Genomic DNA, 23115 nt, shown 5'->3' on the forward strand with positions numbered 1-23115 from the left:
GCAAGCCGTGTGGGCATAATTGCTACCTTTGCAGACACATGATAAAAACCGAAACGGCAAAAAGCCATGCTAACAACTATGAAATAAAAATTACTCAGGGGCGTAGCTGCCGTTAGGCACTTAAGGCACGTGCCTACACATAATGTTTTCACAAATATTTGTGTTTTATTTAAAAAATTAATAAATAACGTTATCTGTAGATGAACTCCAGTGAAGTTGTCACAACTCTAATTATCGAATGTCATGGGTACACTAGTCTCTCGTCCTTAGTGAAAAGAATATTGAATAGAATTGAATGTTTTTTATGTGTGTACCTTATATAAGCTTTGGATTTCAAATATTTTGGCCACGAGCATCACTGAAGAGACATGTATTGTCGAAATGCGCATCTGGTGCAAGAAAATTAATACCGTTAATTTTATTATATAGAAACTATAAACTAGAACTTTGGTTCGGATCATTTCAATTTTATCAACAAAAACTTAAATGAACCTCAACTTAGACTCATGAATTTTTAATTAGTTGTTGTTAGTTTTCAACTAGCTTACCACTTTGTCTTCACCCGACTTGCCAATGTTGGTCGTCCGTTTGGCTGTGCAGGATGTATAAATACGTAGTCACGTCTGGTCAGAATGGAGACATTTAATCTTATGCCTAGTTGTAGAGAGAATGCCACTCTTTGAGGAGTTCGTAGTTGGCCTACTGAAAGGCAAATAATTCCTCATTTTCCAATGCATGGCATTTTCAAATTTACAAACCTTCGTCCTGTACAACACCTATTACAGGACTAAGCTCCCTGTTGTGTTTATTGTAAATAATCATTTTTTTGTTTGTTCTAAACTTGCATAAATATTTTACACTGGATGTTTAAAAATCAATCTATCAACTAGCTTCCAGTAGTTTTGAGTGCTCTCAGATCTACGTATAATGACCACAATTATTCAAATTCCTAAGTAAGTAGGGATTTTACAGTAGAGCGGGATATAAAGAAATACGAATTTCTTGAATTTTGTTACGTTAGTATGAACAGAACTTTTGCATTAGGCATCGACTATGTGTGTATGTGTTTGTGTGTCTAGGGTGAAGGTTTAAGAATCAAAAGATTGATGGTTGATGTCTTTCTAGCCAAAAGGGTAATGTTATTATATAGTAATATCAGTGTTTACGTGCACGTGCCTATTTTTTTTTTAATGAAGGATCGTCAGTATGTACTATCAATTAAGTTAAACGTATATTTCGATCATAACGGAATAGATTTGAAAATACCAAACAGGGTGTACTGCTTAATTAAAGGGATACGCGGATCTATGCTGGGCAGTACATATTGTAAATATTTTTTTTTAAATATTTGATTTTCCAATTGTACTGCATTATTTAATTCACCATTCAGATGTTATGGTAAATAATTCATAATTCTTCGAAGTTTTCATCATGTATATTATAATTATAATGATTAAATAACCAGAAAATTTAATATTTTTGTGCATACAAGGAGTAGGTCCAGTTAGAACCCTTTTTGGCCCCAAAATATAGCAGTTTTACAAAATTGTTGAAATGTAAACTTTTATTTATTTATTGGACAGTAGAATGCTTTTGCTACATAAATATGGGCTGTTTTTGATAATACAATGCACATATATCGGGTACTAGCACCATTAAGTCATGCTAAATTACTATAATCTTCACAATTCTAGCATTTTAGTTGAATTTTGGACGGTTTTCGTGTAAAACGAAAGTGGCCGCATTCGTGTTCATCCTTAATATTGAAATGTAAGTTGTATTTTATGATTATACATAACATATATAAAGGTTGAGGATGAACACGGATGCGGCCACTTTAATTTTTGACAAAAACCATCTGAAAAGTGACATTTTTTGGCATATTTGGTAGATTTTTCATATTTAGGCTTGAATCGGATCGTTTTTAATGACTAAATCAGTTAAAATATTTAGTGGCGGATCCAGGGGGGGGGGGGGGTTCAGGGGGTTGGAACCCCCACTTTTTTTTGGCCGATCAATGCATTTGAATGGGAGCATATAGTTGGAACCCCCCTTTACTCTGGGTTGGGACCCCCCTTTTTAAAATGGCTGGATCCGCCACTGGATGAACCTGAAATTTTAGGCCAAAATCGGTACTTACCGGACCTACTCTTTTTGCAGCCGAAACGCTTAAATCCGTTTTCCGTCGGGGGGCTTCGCCCCGCTAGTCCCCTACAAGGGTTCTGCCCTGGATCTTGAGCCAGACACCCTGCCGATTTGTGCCTACAGTTGAATGAATACCTAGCTACGCCCCTGTTACTGACGACATATCATGTACTACAAACAATGTAGTATACATGATTGAGTGCAGAATATGCCCCTTACAATATGTAGGACAAACTGGAAACACTTTAAAAGAACGATTTAGGGGACATTTTCAGGACATTAACACGGAAAATAAATTCAAACCAGTATCAATACATTTCACGTTACCTAATCACAGAAGGCACGACGTAACAATAACAGGCATTACCAAGACACCAACAGACATCAACATTCGCTTAAGAACGGAGGAAGCCTGCATAAGACAACTTTCAACAGCAGAACCCTGGGGACTGAACAGAAGACGCTAAAATGGCGAAAACTAGAGTTACACCAAGGAAAAGGAACAGAGAAGGAACAATAAGAATCAATTGCACTAAATGCAACAAGAATTTTGCCAACATAGGAACACTGAAAAGACACAACAGAACTTTTCATGAAGGAACCGTCCAGAATTTCAACTGCAACATCTGCGAAGCGAATTTCACCAGGAAATATAATATCAAAAAACATATCCGAGAAAAACATAATGGAAGAGACCAAGAAAATTACACAGAAACTACAGGAACACCAAAACAGATGGCCATCCAAGTTGAAAAATGGGTGCCACCTTTTGAGGCAAGAAAATGGGACAGTACAAAGAAACCCACATTTAGGATTATTGCCGGAAAATCAGCAGTGACCTACCCAGAAAAGAAAGAAAAAACATCACAAATTTTGGAAAGTGATTTATACCTATCGGATTCAAATAGCACAATTATTAATTCTCAAATGCAAACCACTCCAATAGACTGGAAAAATATCGTACCAATAGTTACGGCTATTTAACAGAAAAGAAATCCTACCACCAACAGACGTACCATCATTATGAAAGATGGGATCAGTACACAACGAACAATTATAATTATTTAGACACATCTGCAAAGAAAAGCCAGACATCCATGATAGACCTAACTGAAGATGATAGCATAATTGACCTATGCACCAGTAACACCACCTTATGCTAACCATATACAGAACATTTTAATATCAATCTATTTATAACTTGAACACTTTCGTTTTCAAATCTATTTTTAATTATTCTATTTTTATTTGTACAATAATAACCACCATTACGTTACTAATACCTACCATTGTCAATTATAACGTCACTTTATATGCACCACTTTGAGTACCTCAGGCAGAATAAATTGTATATAAATTGTCCTGAAGACGCCTGCCTTGCAGGTGAAACATGTAGACCTTAGATAATAAAATTGCAGACCATTTGAAGTGTTGTTGTCAATTTTAATATTACAATATATTAAAAGGTTAAACTTTTTTGTTAAGGTAGATTAATTATTATGCTGTTGTCATCAGATTAACTTCAAACTCTGTATACATCTTCATTATGATGTAAACCTACTAAAATAAAATTTCAAATTTATGATTCATGATTCATCTATATTTACAAAATGTTGACTGGTGACAATAGTCCAATTAATCAAAGGAGTGAATATATCTTTAACTGTGTAAACAAAATTGTTTGTTTTTAGGTTCTGATGAAATGGCTGTTGATACCACTGGATCTCAGAGAAGTCAAGAATCAGAAATTCCTGATTTAGGGGTCAGATGTCCCTGTGGTGTGAATGAGGTAAATTATTTGGCAACTATTATATCTCTGATTATATTGTCTTGAGATAATTGTTTGCGATGATGAAATAAGTAATTGTCATCTTAAAAAAAAAATATAGTCAAATATCACAATTTGTGCAAAAAGAAATAACACAAAATAAAGTGAAATATGAATGTTATGATTGCACTGGAAAGAAGGAAATTGATATTATTGTTGACCACATTCTGATTCTTTGCTATTAAACTCTCTAGGAGTCTCCACATTCACAGCCAAAAAAAAACCCAGGTTTTCTTTATTTGAAAAAAGGTTTGATACTATCAGTAAAAGTTTTTAATTAATATAAGCTTATTATATTTGAGTATTTCTGAATTTTCTTATTATTTAATAGTACATTAGCAAAGTAGTTGTCTAAATGGTGAATTGGCACATTTATAAAGACTTGCCCAAAATGACAGTGATAAATATGCAGAAAATGTATTGATTATATAGAAGATGCAAAACATATATATATTCCTTGTTTAAAAAAAAAAATGTGAATTTTTATTCCCCATTTATGGGCATTATGTTTTCTGGTTTGTGCGTCTGTCCGTTCGTTCGTTCATCTGTATGTTCGTTCGTCCGTGTGTCTGTCCCGTTTCAGGTTAAAGATTTTTGTCAAGATAGTTTTTGATGAAGTTGAAGTCCAATCAACTTGAAACTTAGTACACATGTTCCCTATGATATGATTTTTCTAATTTAAATAAGAAGAAAAATTATGATTGCCAATGAGATAACTCACCACAAGTGACCAAATGACACAGAAATTAACAACTTTAGGTCACTGTACGACCTTCAACAATGAGCAAGACTCATACTTCATAGTCAGCTATAAAAGGCCCTAGAATCAACTAGGTTTCAACTTGGACTGCTGGGCATTTAATTTAGCGTGAATTTAGCTATGAAACAACAAAGCAACAATATATATCTTAAATGGCTGTCTATGAGAAAACCATGCAGATGGCTATCCATGCAAGGTTGTTAGATTTTGATGAAACTTTGCTTAAATGATCAAGTTGACCTCATATGAAAGTCATGATAGTTTGATGTCCCTAGGTCAATGGTTACCATGGTAACGGGATGGACAATGGATTTTACCAAGCTCATTAACAGATCCACTTCATCAAATGCACCTATTTCATTGATTTCTTTAATTAAAAAAAATACAATAACACTTCTGGAAGTTTAAATACATTTATAACACCCAAAGCATGTTTATGAAGTATAAATAGCACAATTTCATAAAACATAATAGTATAAAGAAAAAAGACAGGCGAGGAAAATGCATAATTGTTTACAAATATGACTTTTTTTTAGCTAAAAACACAAAAACAGGCACTGTGTCCCAAAAAACGCTTTAAATGATCTATTTTTTTTTCATAAGCATTCCATTTCCAAAGATTTAAACTGTAATGAATGGAATTTTGTTGCAAATTAATTTTAGAGAAATTATGATATCAGCAAAAGCCCCCCCCCCCCCCCCCCTTTTTTAGGCATTTTGACAATACATAGTGAAAATTCTGATATACCTAAAAAATAATGCATTTTAAATTAAGAGCTGAATTAAACAGATTCCAAACTCAAACATGTTTAAAAGAAGGTACTTTTAAGTTAAAAAGATTTAGTTAATGGAAAAATAATGAGAAGCTTAGCTAAACATAAGGGGAGGCTTGAACTGGCCAAGGTAATATTTTTTTTTGCCTTTCTGACAGACTCTGAAAGGTTATTAAGTCTTAACAAAGTGTTATATGATTAAATTGAAGTCAGCTTTATAAAATATTGACCAAAAAAATTCTTTTTTAAATTTAACATATTAAAAAAATCAAAGTTTTGCGGACATAAAGTGTGTATCTGAATGGTAAAAAAAAATGACGTTTGCAACACATTTTATTGCTGTTGATAAAATTACAATTACAAAATCAATTATTTGTGTGAGTACAGTACACACTTGCAGATAGTCTGATAAATGTCTGACATGCTGAACATTTAGATCCAAAGTTGTGATGGATCATCTGCATTGATCAATGGACGAGGTGAAAAAACAGGTGTAAAAAAATCGTCAAATTTATATAAAGGGTAATAAAGTTACACAAGAGAGTAAAACATTAAATTAATCTGACAGTATCAATTAATAATGTTCATTTTACAATAAAATTATCAGTATGTTATGAAGACTTGTCATTATATTTTTGGAAGTTTTAAACTCTTTTTTTTTCTTTGAACCTTATATCATAATACAAAACTAGAAAAGATTAATGTATCAAACTGTACTCACTTATTTAAAACAACTTTTTAAATTAATGTACAATCTAGTATCTTATGTTTATCTTTGGATGCATAAATATATGATATTTAGAGGTATTCATTACTATTGTCATAATTGATAAGAATCAAGGTGTCATGGTTGTATTATAATTAATATAGTATGGCCAAAGTTCCATAACTCTTCCAAAAATGTTTTTTTTTCGAACAGTCTAAGAGTTAAAGTTTACTTAAATTTCAATGTAATATATCTCATATCAATTGTTAAAATAATTCTCAATTAACAGGTCAATGATGATGAAAACAATTTCAAAGGTACATGTATGATCAATAACCTAAACAGTCAATACAGAAACAATTTCAGACAAAATAGTATTGTGTTCATTTGCCTCTAAACTGCTAAGAACATTTTGAAGGTCTTCATCATCTTCTTGGTTATCTTCAATTTTGACAAGCTTGACAGATTTATCTTTAGATTTGTCCACTGTCTGTTTTTTCATGCACAGGTTTCCAAAGAAACTTCTAATTTGCTGATGGGAAAGCCACTCAGATGGTGAGAATATTCTATCTCCTTGCAAATCTGTCTCATTTCTCATTTGTTTGGAAACTGTATATGGACTAGGTTTTTTCCCCGACTCTTCCCCAACATTGAATAACACAATCAAATACTCCTTCACTTTGGGTGAAAATCTGACTGCCTTTTTCCTCTTTTTCAATGCATAACCAGGAGCCTGACTGTAATTGTTATTAGTTTGAACTTGCATTTGTTCTGACCCAACAGTAGACATCAAAGGTTTATTTAAAAATCTAATATCCTGACATTTAGAATACCATAGCCTTTTACATGTATCGGAAATATTATCAATTTTTTCATTGTCAAATACATGTTTACCAATGGAAATGTGTGTTATTAATTGGTCTTCTTTCTTGAATACTAAAAGGTAATCTGGTTCAAAGCATGGGAAAGTAGAATTCTGCTTAATAGCTTTTTTGGAAGCTGGTTTTTCTTCTGGTTGTTTTGGATCTCCAATTGTCTGTAAAAAATATTAACATGCTATAAGTAATTTTTACATCATGATGAGAACTTTAAGAGTATTCTTTTTTTGATAACACTAAGAAAATATAATACATCCCTTTTAATTGATTTTTGCAATTCATTTTAAAGTTGTCCTTAGATGAAACACTCATCTCTGTACTAGACCATCAAACTGAACAAAATCATTAACAGTGCATAACTCTTAAATTTCAACATCCTACATGTGTGTAGGTATATTATCGTTATTTTACATTTTTCATTACCAACATAAGTTATGTATATTATGTATATGGTCTTACTCCATTAATGAAGCATGCTTTTAGAAATATATTTTTTTAATCTTTTATATGAACTGGTGACATTATCATCGCATACATTGTACATGTATAGAGTAAGCATGGCAAAAAGTGGTAGAATCATGATCAGTATTTTTGTAATTACTGTTGCACATTCATTTTAAAAGACCCTCTAGCAATTGTCAAGTTGAAAAACATGAATATAAGCCCTGTTCATTGACAATTTGCATTTTTCTATGTATTGTGTGATTTTGTCCCATGTACATTTATACTCCATATCCCTTTATTTTCAATTCTTTTAATTATATTAATTTTCAAATGTATTATAAATTGAGCAATAAATTCTTACCAAATTAGTATCAAATATCATCAACTTGTTGGATATTCTTGTCATATCTGTTGCTTTTACAAGTTCACCTTCAATACCATAAGCCTTGTATGCTATCATGCCTTCATCTTCAAAGCTGAAATTATTGAATTTTGAAATCTGTAGGTTCTTTATCTGTCCATACAAAACTGGTTGTGTTTCAGATGCTACTGTCACCACGGAAATGTATGTATTTCTTATACCTCCATGACTTTCAAGAGCTTGTTTCATCTCCATACCATTGGTGATGTCATTACCTTCATTTATGAAATTCAGCATATGAAGCCTACAAGTTCCTGTCCTTGAGTCACATAGATCTTTGCCTGACTGGGCTTCACTGAAATTGTATTGCTTTACATTCAATGACAAATCATTACGAAATTTCCATAGATAAGACAGCAATGGTAAGGCATGGTAACACCCAGCATTATCAGACCTGATGTAAACATCTCTTAGGTGTGGATGAATGGACTTCAGCATTTTAAATGCACTACTGAAAATCTGAGATACTATGTGCCAACCCTGCTTTTGTTCTTCTACAATGTGTACCATTGAATATATGTCATAGTTCTTATCATCTTCATCATTGCTATCATTTTCAGATTGTGGTTTTCTGACAAGGGCACAGATCATGTGCCAACTGATACCTTGTTTCCCAAACCATTCACTCTGAGTTTCTCGGAAAGTTTGTTGAATATATTTCATGGCCCAATCAGCAATAATCAATACTTCATGTGATTGTAGGTTTTGAAGTAGGTCCTTTTTGCAGGAGTCTTGATTCACTGTTCTGATTAAATGATCCCTCCATGCCCAAATTTTTTCTGTTGATACTGAGATGTCATGTTCAAATTCCTCTTTTTCTTTTGAGTTAATGTCTGGAAAATTTGAGGTCATAAGGTTTTGAAGTTCATCTTTAATTTGGTACATCCTACTGCAAGGTTGACATGTTGTTGTGTGCACATGTTCACAACCCTTTTCTGATAATGCTAAGTGAATGCAATGTTCATTGCAATCACTTTCTGATGACAGGTGATTTTGAAATTCATTCTTTAGATGTAATTTTAAGGTGTCTAAACTTTCATTCAGATCATCTACTTTACTTGTTATCATACCATTTGTGCCAAGATTTGATACCACTTTCTTTAAAGTATCAATACTATCCATGCCATCACTAATGTAGTTGTCTAGTCCATGTAGGGATTTTAATTGTTAGGCAGCACAAGCTTTTATGATCTTGAACTGAGTTGCTCTACATGGTGGAATGATGGAGTTCTCCTTGCAGTAGTTGGTATAAGCATTGATGAGTCGTGATGCAATCATGGTTCTTATTACTTTTGGTACTTTAACAACCAAGCCTGATGACAGTTTTAGATGTCTTGATCCAAATCCAACAACTTGAAGGTAGCATGGGGAAGAAATAAATTCAATGAAATGATGGATTTTCTGTTTTGGCAAGCGTATGCGTGTTATCTTTGGTGGAGTTACATATTGTCCTGGTCCATGAGTTGCTGCATATTTTCTTGCTGCATCAATTTTATATATAGTCAATCCTTGAATGAAGGATAACAGTTCAGATTTTGAATACTTCTCCACAATCAAAGACAAAACCTGGACTTTGGTAGTGTGATCTTCTGCCTTGTTGTAAGCTGATATGATAGTCTCAGTTAATGCATCTTTTTGCTTTGATTCTGAGGTCTTCAATTTCATGCTATGGCATACTTGTGTCATCAGTTCTAAACCTTGGGATGGAGCAATGTTTTCACACACTATTTCAAATGCTGAACGTGCTTGCCTTATATAGTACATTTTAGTAGAATACTGTAGCTCTTCAAATTTTATAGATGCTTGAGATCTAAGAGTTGGGTACTGCCCATTAGACATAACTTTCATTGCCCAGTTAAATATTTCTTTCTGTGACCTCTCATCTCTGGACCAACTTGATGTTGCTGTTGCCTGTGATATTGTCTGTGATGAAAACAAATCAGGTTCTGAAAAATAAAACGATTTTATGAAATTCATTTCTCACACATACATTGCATCTGAAAATCATTTCTATACAAATTTCAGTTCATTTATTTATCACAACATTAACCTTGAACTTGAATGTAGTGGCCTCAAAAGCAATAAGCACTATTATCGCTATTTTGTGCATTTTTCCTTTAATCTTTTTTTGTGATAATTTTCATATCATGCTTCTCGCTTGAGATGGAAAAACTATCACTAGAAACTAAGCATGCACGTGGCGTTGCTAACGAAATTGACATGAAATTGACAACGTCGTCATAGGTAAAATAGCGATAAATAGATTATCATTGGTCATCTCAACTCGATTGCTTTTCTCACTTTCGCTGTACCAGCTCAAGCGAGAAAATTAATCTCGTTGAGATGATCAACGATAATCTATAATTATTAAATAATATGTAAATAGGATAATTAAGAACCTATAGCTATCAAGCAATTATTTGGTTCATGTTATTTTTTTTGTATATTATTTTTAATGACAAAATTGAGGTCAAGTTTAATATGTACAATTTTTACTTTAATTTGCTGCTTCTTTGTGGTCCTTGATGGATAGAAAAATGATTTGTTTTCGTTTCTGTGTACGTAATAACGGTTAAACATAGCTTTATAAACAAGTGAATCTGTGAGCTAATGCATATGCTCACTAATGATACCCCCGCTAAAAGAAAAGGGTAAACAGGAAGTTGTTAAGTGTCGAATCTAAAAACTTATCACTGGGTAAAGCTTGCAAAATTTTAATTTAAACCTTGATACCAAGTTGCAGAAAGCCTTGACATGTAGTTTCTGAGAAAAATGCAATGAAAATTTATAACTTGGCTATTACATGTATATATGTAAAAATTTGCAAGTGTTTGATAAACAGGAAGTTGTTGAGTGATGAATCTTAACACACATCACATGGTATAGCTTCCTTATATAAACCTTGATAATAAATTTCAGAAAGGTGTGATCTGGAGTTCCTGAGAAAAATGTGACGAAAATTTACAACTTTGGTATTATGTGTTAAAATAGATGTATGTAAGTGTTCAGTAAACAGGAAGTTGTTAATTGATGAATCTGAAAACACATCACACAGTATAGCTGACTCATATAAACCTTGAAACCAAATTTCAGAAAGCTGTGATCTGTACTTCCTGAGAAAATTGTGACGAAAATTTACAACTTTGCTATTATGTGTTAAAATATATAAGTCTTCGGTAAACAGGAAGTTGTTGTGTGATGAATCTTAAAATGCATCACACAGTATAGCTCACTTATAAATATAAACCTCAAAACAAAACTTCAGAAAGCTGTGATATGTACATCCTGAGAAAATGCGAAGAAAATTTCGGTAAACAGGAAGTTGTTGAGTGATGCATCTGAAAATGAAGTATAGCTCCCTCATATAAACCTTGAAACCAAATTTCAGAAATCCTTGTAATGTAGTTCCTCAAAAAAATGCAACGAAAAATATTTATGGGACGGAAGGACGGACGGATGGACTGACTGACAGACAGAGGTATACCCCCAATTTTTTAAAGCGTGGGTATAATTATAGTACATATATATATTATAAATAAGATGTGGTATGAGTGCCAGAATGTTTTTATTGGTGACAAAATTGAGGTAAAATTTGACTAGTGACAAGAACAAATGTTACAAGAGTACACACACCAGTGTTAATAGTATTTAGCATTCTGAGAGTATAACATAGAACTGAGAATCAACTCACTGAAGGATATCCCTACATCCCATATTTAATAAACTAAATTAGTTCAATTATCTCCCTTGACAAAATTCAGACAGGAGTTTATTTCCTTCATGCCCATTCCCAGGCTGTATAATTTAACTGTGTAAAGTTTCATCAATATTGTTTAAGCTTTTAAGTTACACTTAGACCTCTTGCCACATATTGCAATATTAAAAGAAGTGCATTCAATTATCTCCCTTAAATATTTCAGACCAGGATTTTTTTTTTCGTGCACATTCTCAGGTAGTGTACTGCAAATGTGTAAATATGAATTAAGCCATTATGGATGAGTTGCACATATGAGATATGTTGCCACATATTGCAATATTAAACTAAGTATGTTTAATTATTTCCCTTGAAATATTTCTGACCAGGAATTTTTTTCTTCATGGACATCCTCAGATTGTTTATTGCATCTGTGTAAAGTTTCATCAGTATCTATCCTTTTGTTGAGGTATTGTGCTTACAGGAAATATGGACAGATAGACAGAGTACTTCCTATTTACCCTCTAAAACTTTGTATGTTGGGTATAATAAAAACAAACCTAAATTGCATAGTTTTTTTTAAATGAAAAAGAGACAAAAAGTGCAATTTTAGTAAACAGATATTATACCTGAATCCATAGACATTGCAGTATCCATCATGATATCTTCAAGTTTGCCATCAGCTGCAAATTCTGTAAAAAAGAATAAAAAATATACTGATTTTGATAAATAATGCTATATATGACATCACAATGATCATTGTTTGATGGATTTATTTCCACAATTTATGTTTAATGGACTTGATGTGTTTCTTATTTGTATTTTTTTGTTTATTGTTTTTTGTTAAATATAAATCTGGCTGCTGGTTTTTTCATACATGTTATTGTATCATGTGTATAGACCAGGCAATTTCAATTGTTTTTTTTATTAAGTCATGTTATGGCATATAAAACTCTAAAAATAGTTCAGAGTTTTGCCTATTGATGACAATACAGTACCCTTAAATCTATTACATTAACAGAATTTAGTCTATCTGCATTCTGAGAGTATTGCATGGCAATAAGTATAGTTCCCTTTTAGTTAAAATGCATTGTTCCCGAAAACAAAATTCGAACTTGATACATGTAAAAAAAACTAAATATACCATATATCAAATCAATATAACGGTAGTCGAGCATGACTAAAAAAAAGTGCAGAAAATTGATTCATTGTGTGATTTTCTAAGTACAATGATCATATAAATCTGAAAAATATCATCAAATCAGAACAAAATTTAAACTTGATCTATAACTTGTAATGGTTTGACCATAAACCAAATATCAAATCAAAATTTTTAAGTATGAAAAAAAAATAGTGGAAAATTTATTTCTTGCATTAATTTTCCATGTCTGATGACCATAACTCTGCAAAGAATCATCATACAGAAACACAATTCACATTTGACCTGTAACTTGTCAAGGTTTAACTACATGCCAAATTTCAAGTCAATGTTTTTAAGCAATTAAAAAAGATCAAAAAACAAAATGTGAAAAACCAACAATTTGAGAACATCAGAGTGAATTTTTAAGTCCAAGGACCATAACTCTGCAAAAAAAAAAATACCAGACCGGAACTCAATTCAAACTTTTTCTATAACTTTTCATGGTTAAACTATATGGCAAATGTGAAGTCTACCTTCAAGCATGATGAAAAAAGGGCGGAAAACAAATTACTTATGTGATTTTTCTAAGTTCAAGGGCCACAACTCAGCAAAAAATCATCAGAAGGGAACTAAACTAGCACCTGATCTCCTACTTGTAATGGTTATATTAATTATTATATACCAAATTTCTAACCAATATCTTCAAAAAAGAAGATGTGGTGTGATTGCCAAAGGGATAGCTCTTCACAAGATTCAAAATGACATAGAAATTAACAACCATAGGTCACTGTACAGCCTTCCGGAACACCTAATTTCACTCCTGTTTTTCAGTGGAGTTCATGTTATTTCTTATTTCTTATTTATTATTGTTGTTGTTAATTTCTTTTGGTTTTTTGAGTTTGTATTATCTCCTTGGTTTTGGTTGTAATTGTCTTCAATAATGAGCAAAGTGCATACCCCATAGTCAGTGACCAGAGTAAAACAATTCAAACAAGAGACCATCAAGCATGACAAAAAAGTGTGGAAAGCTGATTTGCCAGACAGACAGACGGACAGAGTGCAAACCCTAAAGTCCACTTAAACTTTGTTGGTAGGGGACTAATAAAGATAAACTGAAAATGGCAGAAATGTTCAATACATTAGCATGATCAAAAGCCAAATCTAAATCAATATAGATTTGCAATTGCCAAGTTCACATCCCAACAACTATTGGTATTAATTATTTCCTTCTCAAAAGTCTTCATAAAGCTTAAATTATAACATTGTGTGTTAAATGTTTAAAAAACACCATTTAAAAATCATACCTGTATTACTTATTGCAGAACAAGCTTCAGAATTGTTGTCTTCTTCATTTTCACCATTTCCAGTCACAAGCTCTAAAAAAAATATTATTCTAAATATTATGCATTGTATGTCTATGTCTATGTCACTCCTTTTTAGATAATGAAGCATGAAATATGAAAATTATTATTTTAGGGCTATTCAAAATAACCTTCATACAGTTAAATTTAACTAGAATTGTGAGATATTCACACATGGATAATATGACATGACATATGACATGATAAGTGATATATTATGGCATGGCATATAACATTATGACATAATATATGACATGACATATTTCATGACATGTGACATGACACATAACATGACATGTGACATGACATTTCATGACATGTGACATAACATACATGACACATAACATGACATGTGACATGGCATATTTCATGACATGTGACATAACATACATGACAAATAACACGACATATGCCATGACATGACATAAGACATGAGAAACAGAGATGCCTATTTTTTTACTTTTGATTTTTCATGTCTTCAAAAGGTCTGCTATCTATTGTGCTGATGTTATCAAGCAATGCACATTAAACGGTTGCAATCCTTAAAATAAACTTTTGAAGTAGAGATCATTTTGGTCATAATGTAGCTTTTAGTGTCTGACACAACCGAAATTCAAGCAGCTAGGGCACATATACAATCATAATTTTATCAGTTGATTATTCACATGTTTATTTTTGTTTTGTTGTTTTGAATTCATATATTGTATTAACATGTAAATACATGTATGTTTTTATATATATTGACAAATACCTATTGTACCAGTTACATTTTCAACTGTATCAATCCTGTCTGTTGCATTTTCAAGAAAACTGCATATTTCTAAAATTTATAAAAAAAAATATAAATAGATTTTAGTAATTCTAAATTCACAGTATACATATAATTACAATCATGTTAATTATGGTTATCAATAAAAACTACAAATGTGAGTTAACTCAGATAAGGATGCAATGTCACACTTTAAACTTGATATTGGTCATTTCCATTATCTCCCTTGAAATATATTGGATAGTCCCACAGTATTATCTTCAAGTACAGAGTGTGTAAAGAATTATCAGTATCAGTATATCTAATGATAAATTCTGCTTTCTAGACATATGAACAGACAAAAGGACAGGATGATTTATATACTCCCTAGAACAGTGTTGAGGGGGTGTTACAATGTATAAACCTATTTGAAAGTAAAGTTTTCCATTAATGGTATTCATTTTTGTGATGTGCTTTAGTTTGCAGTTTAATGGGACTTAAATTTGATTTAAACCAAAAACTATAACCTGATTAGCTGGAAAAAATCTGAAACTCTGCATGATCTATGTATCACTTTTAAATTTTTTAACCAAACTTAAACATGGTTCTTATGGTACTAATTCATCAAACTGAAAACTCATCTTTGTAGACATGTAACAACAATTGATAATGTCAATGTCATAATGCAATTTATATCATTTTTACAGCTAGATGTACCTCTTAGTTCTTCTTTCATATGTGTTCCTATCTGTAACTCATTCTTGTGAGACTCAATACATCTGCGACAGACACCTGTAAATAAAAAAAATGAACATTGTTGCATTTATAAATTACCAACAGACATAATGTGGAACATATATTGTTCATGTACCACTTTGATGTTTTTCATATTATTAATGAAAGTTCAATTGATAATTATATTAGTGAAGATTGCATACAATAGACTGATTTAAGAGTACATACATGTACATAAATAACAAATAGCACAAAACTTTCTTAACTTTTATGATCATGATGAATCTGAAAAGGTCAAGGTACAACATGTAAGTATGATCTACTAGAGAGTCCATATTATAAATCTCTGATTCAGTAGCCTACAATATGTCCTTTCTTCAGTACATGTACATTCTTTTACTGCCTAACAGGGGCCACTTTAGTGCTGTTCTGAATGTTTTAAGTGATAATCATGTAGGCATAAAAAGGATACATTGTTCTTTCTATATGCAATATATACAAAATGTACATTGTCCCATGTACATTTCCTCCATATCCCTTTATTTACACATGTACAATGTAAATGTTTATGTAAAATTTTTAAATGATTTTATTATTTTATAAATATATACATGTACCAAATATGGAAATTTTTATACATGTAACCAACAATACCTCATATCTGGACTTAAAACAGTGCTTAACCCTTAGTGTGTCCTTATGTTGGACACACAAAAGTGTAGAAATGTAGGTCAGGAGGCAATAACTCAACTTTATCACATATTTGTTACAAATACATAGAGTTTTGCATACATTGTATGTAATAACCACATAATTGCCCTAGCCATATTGATGCCCGGGGCAAATAACCGGCCTGAACCAGGGCCAATATGGGCTTCCTATGCTATTCCAATGGGAGAGCCATATCTGCCCTCGCGTGCAAAATCAATATTGGCCCTCTCGTGCAAAAGCCCTCAATTTTCTGTTTGAAGAGTCATGTACAATCTGTGAGACTTACTCAATGTTTAAATATTACCCTATGCTGTTTACAAAAAAATATCAGCGTTCAAACGAAATGAATAATTCTTTTATTTTTGGAGCGACGTTCTATATAATGACGTCTTTGCTAGTAACAATAAGTCTTCGTTCATTGTCGGAAAGGACCAGATGTGGTTACGTAAATTATTGAGGAATCTTGAAAATGTGACAAATAAAGAATGAAGAACGAATATACAAAAACAAATGACAGAAATAAAATAAACAAATAAACACTCTTTATTCAATGTTTACTCTTTAGCTCGTTTAATTTTCAATTGCTAAATATGTGATAAATATATTATTACATGGCATTTTCCATATCGGCCCTATTATCAGCCCGAGACTCCCATATCGAACCGAGGGCTTTTGCCATGTAATAATCTATAAATATTCCATTTTGTCATATACATGTTATTGTATAGTGGAGATTACTCTGACATCCAACGGCTATTTTGCCAGACAAGCTTGGGCCGTGGGACCCCGGCCCCAGCTTGTCTGGCAAAACAGCCGTTGGACGTCAAAGTAATCTCGGACTAGTTATTGTAGGGATAAATATACATTGCATTGAGTTTATAAAAATAAAACATTCAAGCTATAAAAGTTGCCATTTGTATCAGTTACTGAGTTAGTGTTGGCCTGTCGCTGTACAGTCTTTTTATACGACCGCAAATTTTGAAAAAATTTTCGTCGTATATTGCTATCACGTTGGCGTCGGCGTCGTCGTCGTCGTCGTCGTCGTCGTCGGCGTCGTCGTCGTCGTCGTCGTCCGGCGTCCGAATACTTTTAGTTTTCGCACTCTAACTTTAGTAAAAGTGAATAGAAATCTATGAAATTTTAACACAAGGTTTATGACCATAAAAGGAAGGTTGGTATTGATTTTGGGAGTTTTGGTCCCAACATTTTAGGAATAAGGGGCCAAAAAGGGCCCAAATAAGCATTTTCTTGGTTTTCGCACCATAACTTTAGTTTAAGTTAATAGAAATCTATGAAATTTTGACACAAGGTTTATGACCACAAAAGAAAGATTGGGATTGATTTTGGGAGTTTTGGTTTCAATAGTTTAGGAATAAGGGGCCAATAAAGGGCCCAAATAAGCATTTTTCTTGGTTTTTGCACAATAACCTTAGGTTAAGTAAATAGAAATCTATGAAATTTAAACACAATGTTTATGACCACAAAAGGAAGGTTGGTATTGATTTTGGTAGTTTAGGACCCAACAGTTTAGGAATTAGGGGCCAAAAAGGGACCCAAATAAGCATTTTTCTTGGTTTTCGCACTATAATGTTAGTATAAGTAAATACAAATCTATGAAATTTAAACACAAGGCTTATGACCATAAAAGGAAGGTTGGTATTGATTTTGGGAGTTTTGGTCCCAACAGTTTAGGAAAAAGGGGCCCAAAGGGTCCAAAATTAAACTTTGTATGATTTCATCAAAATTGAATAATTGGGGTTCTTTGATATGCCGAATTTAACTGTATATGTAGATTCTCAACTTTTGGTCCCGTTTTCAAATTGGTCTACATTAAGGTCCAAAGGGTCCAAAATTAAACTTAGTTTGATTTTGACAAAAAATGAATCGGTTGGGTTCTTTGATATGTTGAATCTAAAAATGTACTTAGATTCTTGATTATTGAAGTTTTTTGGTCCAGTTTTCAAATTGGTCTACATTAAGGTCCAAAGGGTCCAAAATTAAACTTTGTTTGATTTCATCAAAAATTGAATCCTTGGGGTTCTTTGATATGCCAAATCTAACTGTGTATGTAGATTCTTCATTTTTGGTCCTGTTTTCAAATTTCAAATTCTACATTAAAGTCCAAAGGGTCCAAAATTAAACTAAGTTTGATTTTAACAAAAATTGAATTCTTGGGCCTCTTTGATATGCTGAATCTAAACATGTACTTAGATTTTTGATTATGGGCCCAGTTTTCAAGTTGGTCCAAATCAGGATCTAAAATTATTATATTAAGTATTGTTTTTAATTAGAGTTATCTTTCTTTGTCCAGAATAGTAAGCAAGAAATATCCTATTGCACAATATTGTGCAATAGCAAGAATTTTTTTTAATTGGAGTTATCTTTCTTTGTCCAGAATCAACTTAAATCTTTGTTATATACAATATACAATGTATATACACTTTTTACTACCAACTGATAAATTTAAATAATCTTTACCATTCAGTGATAACAAGCAGTTATTGTTGCAAACTCCATTAGAAATTTGAATTGATATCAGTTTTGAAAAAGGGAAACGGGGATGTGAAAAAAAGGGGGGGGGGGTTAAATTTTTCTCATTTCAGATTTCATAAATAAAAAGAAAATTTCTTCAAACATTTTTTTGAGAGGATTAATATTCAACAGCATAGTGATTTGCTCAAAGACAAAAAAAACCTTTTAAGTTCATTAGACCACATTCATTCTGTGTCAGAAACCTATGCTGTGTCAACTATTTAATTTTAGATTTAAAAAGTTTGAAGAAGAAATCTTTAATTGATTTGTAAAATCTTGGCATTTGTTTTGTGTAAAAAAAACCCATGTAATGTCAAAAATTTGATCACAATCTAAATTCAGAGCTGTATCATGCTTGAATGTTTTGTCCATACTTGCCCCAACTGTTCAGGGTTCGACCTCTGCGGTCGTATAAAGCTGCGCCCTGCGGAGCACCTGGTTCTATTTTTTGTTATGAATTGATGTTGTTCTTTTTTGAGAAAGGGGGGGGGGGGGGGGGCAGGATCTTCAATAAGCAGGATTTATTTATATATTCCAAGGAAGACGAGTATCTTGCCATTTTTATATTTATAAACATATCATTATTTTTCTTACCAGAACCAACTGCTATGTTCAAGTTTAACTTGAGCCAAATTTCCCTGCTTTGCGTGAGATTGATGCCTCTGGCCACTTTAGCTGATTTTGCAATGTCATGCAATGGATGGCAGCAAGTTCTTTTCTTTCTCTTCCACTGCAGTCCATACTGTTGTCGGTGTTGGTTGCATATATATTTGTCAATCACATTTGAAAGTCTGAGACCCAACCCAGCACGATTCAGAATCAGCAGTGATTCTGGAATATTCATGTCTGTCCCACATTTGAAAAATCTTAAATGACTTATGGTGTCTTTGTTACATTCTTTTAGTGAAAACAACTCTGTCCCTTTACAATTTTCATCAAATGCACATTGGTTAAACTGTCCTGTCATCATTCTGTCATCTTTGTTGTTTGAAGTAGTTTCCCTCCTAATGTTATTTAATACTTAATTTATCTCTAATATGAAGAGTTCCTTCCTTGGGAACAAGGGGAGATAATTAACTGTTGATTGTTTTTACCTTCTTCTTCCCGTTACGAGTCGAACTCTGTATTAAAGTGTAATTGACTCGGGCGCATCTCAAACAGACAGGAGGCCACTCCTCTGGCCAAAAGTAAAAGTCCAGGAAATAATCTGGACAGTATTTACAATAAAAATATGATATTAATTACATCTATGTACACTGGTTATCCTGCTGTCTATTTCAGATGTGGCTGGGTCCAGGGGATGGTATTCACTCTGGCCCTGAAGTCCTCTAGGGATCCGGACTCCACTACAGATTCGGGGAGTTTATTCCATTCTCTAGTTGTTCGTGGAAAGAATGAGTGGTAGTATACGTCCCTCTTCACTCTAGTTTGTCTAAGTTTGTGGTTGCCCCTGGTCCTACTGTCTCCTGTCGTGTAGTATTTGGCTGGATCAATGGCAATCATCTGATGTTGAGTCTTGTAACACAGCACAAGACTCTGTTTCCATCGTCTGTGTTGCAGTGATTCCCACTGAAGTTGGTCCAGTAGCTTAGTTACACATCCAGGAGAGTTGTCCTGGTAGCAACTATAAACAAAGCGAGCTGCTCGTCTTTGTACCTGCTCTATGTCGCGTATGGTGGTGATTTGGTGAGGATCCCATACTGGGGAGGCATATTCCAGGGTTGGTCTTACGAGCGTAGAGTAGGCTGTGGCTTTTGTTGCTGGAGTACACCTCCCAAGATTTCTCCGTAAGAAGCCAAGTGTCTTTGAGGCTTTCCCTATGGTCTGGTTAATATGGTTTGTCCAGGTGAGGTCTTTGTTGATAGTGAGCCCCAGGTATTTCCCGCTGTCTATTGTCTCTAATGTGTGTCCATGGAGTGTGTAGGACGTCTGGTGTTGATGACGTCGTCCTGAGACACGGATGACTGTGCATTTCTCCGGGTGGAAACACATTTGCCACTCCTTTTCCCATTTTTCCAGCGAGGTTAGGTCTTTTTGCAGCAAGTCTGCATCTGCTGTATTCCTAATGCGGCGGAAGAGTAGGCAGTCATCAGCAAACAGTCTAGCGCTTGATGTTGTTGCTTCAGGGAGGTCATTGATGTAGGCCAGAAAGAGTAAGGGGCCCATCACAGTGCCCTGGGGTACTCCAGATACCACGTCAAGAGGGTCCGACTTATGGTTTTCAAGGATCACAGACTGAGTTCTGTTAGACAGAAACTGTTTAATCCATTCCAGCTGGGGACCTCTTACCCCGTAATAATCCATTTTACGAAGAAGTCTGGCGTGTGGTACCTTATCAAAGGCCTTGGCGAAGTCTAACAGGATGATGTCTGTCTGGTCGCCGTCCTCCATGTTCTTAGCTATTTCATGTATAGTTATTACCAGCTGAGACTCGCATGACCGTTTGGTTCTAAACCCATGTTGTTCATCGCAGAGTATGTTGTTTTGGTCAAAGTGGTCCATTATAGAGCTGTGTACTATGTGTTCCAGTAGCTTACATGAGATGGATGTCAAAGAAACTGGACGGTAGTTTGCAGCTGTATGCTTTTCCCCTTTCTTAAAGACTGGGACTATGTTGGCTGTCCTCCAATCTTCTGGTACTGATCCCTGGTCCATTGACAGTTGGTACAGTCTGGTCAGGTAAGGTGAAAGTTGATCAGCCATATTCTTTAGGATGAAGGCTGGTATGTCATCCGGGCCAGTTGCCTTGAACGGTCTTAGTCCTCTAAGTAGCTTAGTGACACCATTCTGGCTGATGTTTATTGGTCTCATGGTTGGATATGGACTCTGCCCTTTATCTGGCATGTTGTTTAGGTCTTCTTGGGTGTATACTGAGTGGAATTGAGTGTTTAGTATAGCAGCTTTTGTTGGTGTGTCGCTATGTAGGTATCCATCTTTATTTTTTAGGGTTGTTATTCCTGACAATTCCTGTTTCCTACTCTTTATGTATGACCAAAATCTTTTAGGGTTCTTGTATAAATCATCTCTGACTATGTTTTGCATGAATTTTGTATGCGCTCGTCTAGACTCTCTTTGAAGTTCAGCTTTAATGTTTTTATACCGCTTCCAGTCCTTTGTTGAGTTGGTGAGTTTAGCTTTAGAGTAAGCTCTTTGCTTCTGTTTGCTTAGTCGTCTTAGTTGGGTATTCATCCAGGGATGGCTCTGTCTAGCAAGTGATGTTTTTGTTGGTACGTGTTTTTCCATGGAATCCTTTATAATTTGTTTAATTGATGTCCACATGTTGTTAATGTCATCAAAGTTTATCAAATTGACTGTCAAGGTGTTTCCCTATACTCTCCAAGTCTGCTTTCTTCCATAGGTATATTTTTCTCTTTGATGGTTTCGGTTTGTTGACATTTGCTGATATGTCCACTAATACTATGTCGTGGTCGCTATTTCCTATAGGTGGCAGTGTTTTACATCTCTCTATGTGTCCTGGATGGCTTGTAAACATCAGGTCGAGTATGTTGTTTCCTCTTGTATTGTTGTTGTTTATTTGCTGGATTGACAGGTCAGCTGACATCTGTAAAAATGCTCGATTGATTGATTGTGGTAGTTGGTTACCTTTAATCTCATTTCTTTCCCAGTTGATATCAGGTAGGTTGAAGTCACCTCCAAGGAGGAATGTGCTCCTTTTGTTGTTGTTTCTCAGATTTTGTATCTCTGATTGTTTTCTCCACATATTTACTGTCTGTTTTATTTGGTGGTCTGTAAAAGCTAGTAATTATGTACTGTTTGGTTCCTATCTTTATTTTGCCTGTTATCATTTCAGCTTCTTTGCTAATAGATACTTGGCTCATTTCCAATTCATTCTTTGCGGCTATTAGTACGCCACCATGAGGGTCTTTTTCACGGTCACGTCTAATGATGTCATATCCAAGTTCAGGTGGAAAAATTTCTCGATTACCAATTTTGTTTGATAGCCAAGTCTCTGTTCCAATAATTATATCAGGATTGGCGGTTTCTATAAGAATTGGTAGTTCAGTGCGTTTGTTCTTTATACTTTGAAAGTTTATAATGAGAGTTCTTAGAGCTTTTTTGTTCTTGTTTCCAGTTTTAGTTTGTTTGACTCTTTTTGGCGATGATGAAGCTATGGGATCTCCAATACTTATGTTACTGTCATCTTGGTTGATTGATGATGACTTGCTCTCATTTGAGATGGACAGCATTGAAAAAGTATTACTATCTGCTGAGTCAAT

The 23115-nt window shown here is 33.7% G+C and overlaps 1 protein-coding gene and 1 pseudogene across 2 annotated transcripts in view; one reads left to right on the forward strand and one right to left on the reverse strand.

Annotated features, from left to right (window-relative positions):
- The window catches only part of LOC139481761 (HORMA domain-containing protein 2-like), a 64599-nt gene that overhangs the window by 21116 nt on the left and 20368 nt on the right, over positions 1-23115 (forward strand). For both annotated transcript variants that reach the window (XM_071265251.1, XM_071265252.1), the window contains exon 13: positions 3837-3934. In XM_071265251.1, the coding sequence (XP_071121352.1) occupies positions 3837-3934 (98 nt within the window). The remainder of the gene's footprint in view (positions 1-3836; positions 3935-23115) is intronic.
- On the reverse strand, positions 6461-19944 carry LOC139481758 (uncharacterized; annotated as a pseudogene).

Source organism: Mytilus edulis, chromosome 7, assembly GCF_963676685.1.
Source record: "Mytilus edulis chromosome 7, xbMytEdul2.2, whole genome shotgun sequence".
NCBI lineage: Eukaryota > Metazoa > Mollusca > Bivalvia > Mytilida > Mytilidae > Mytilus > Mytilus edulis.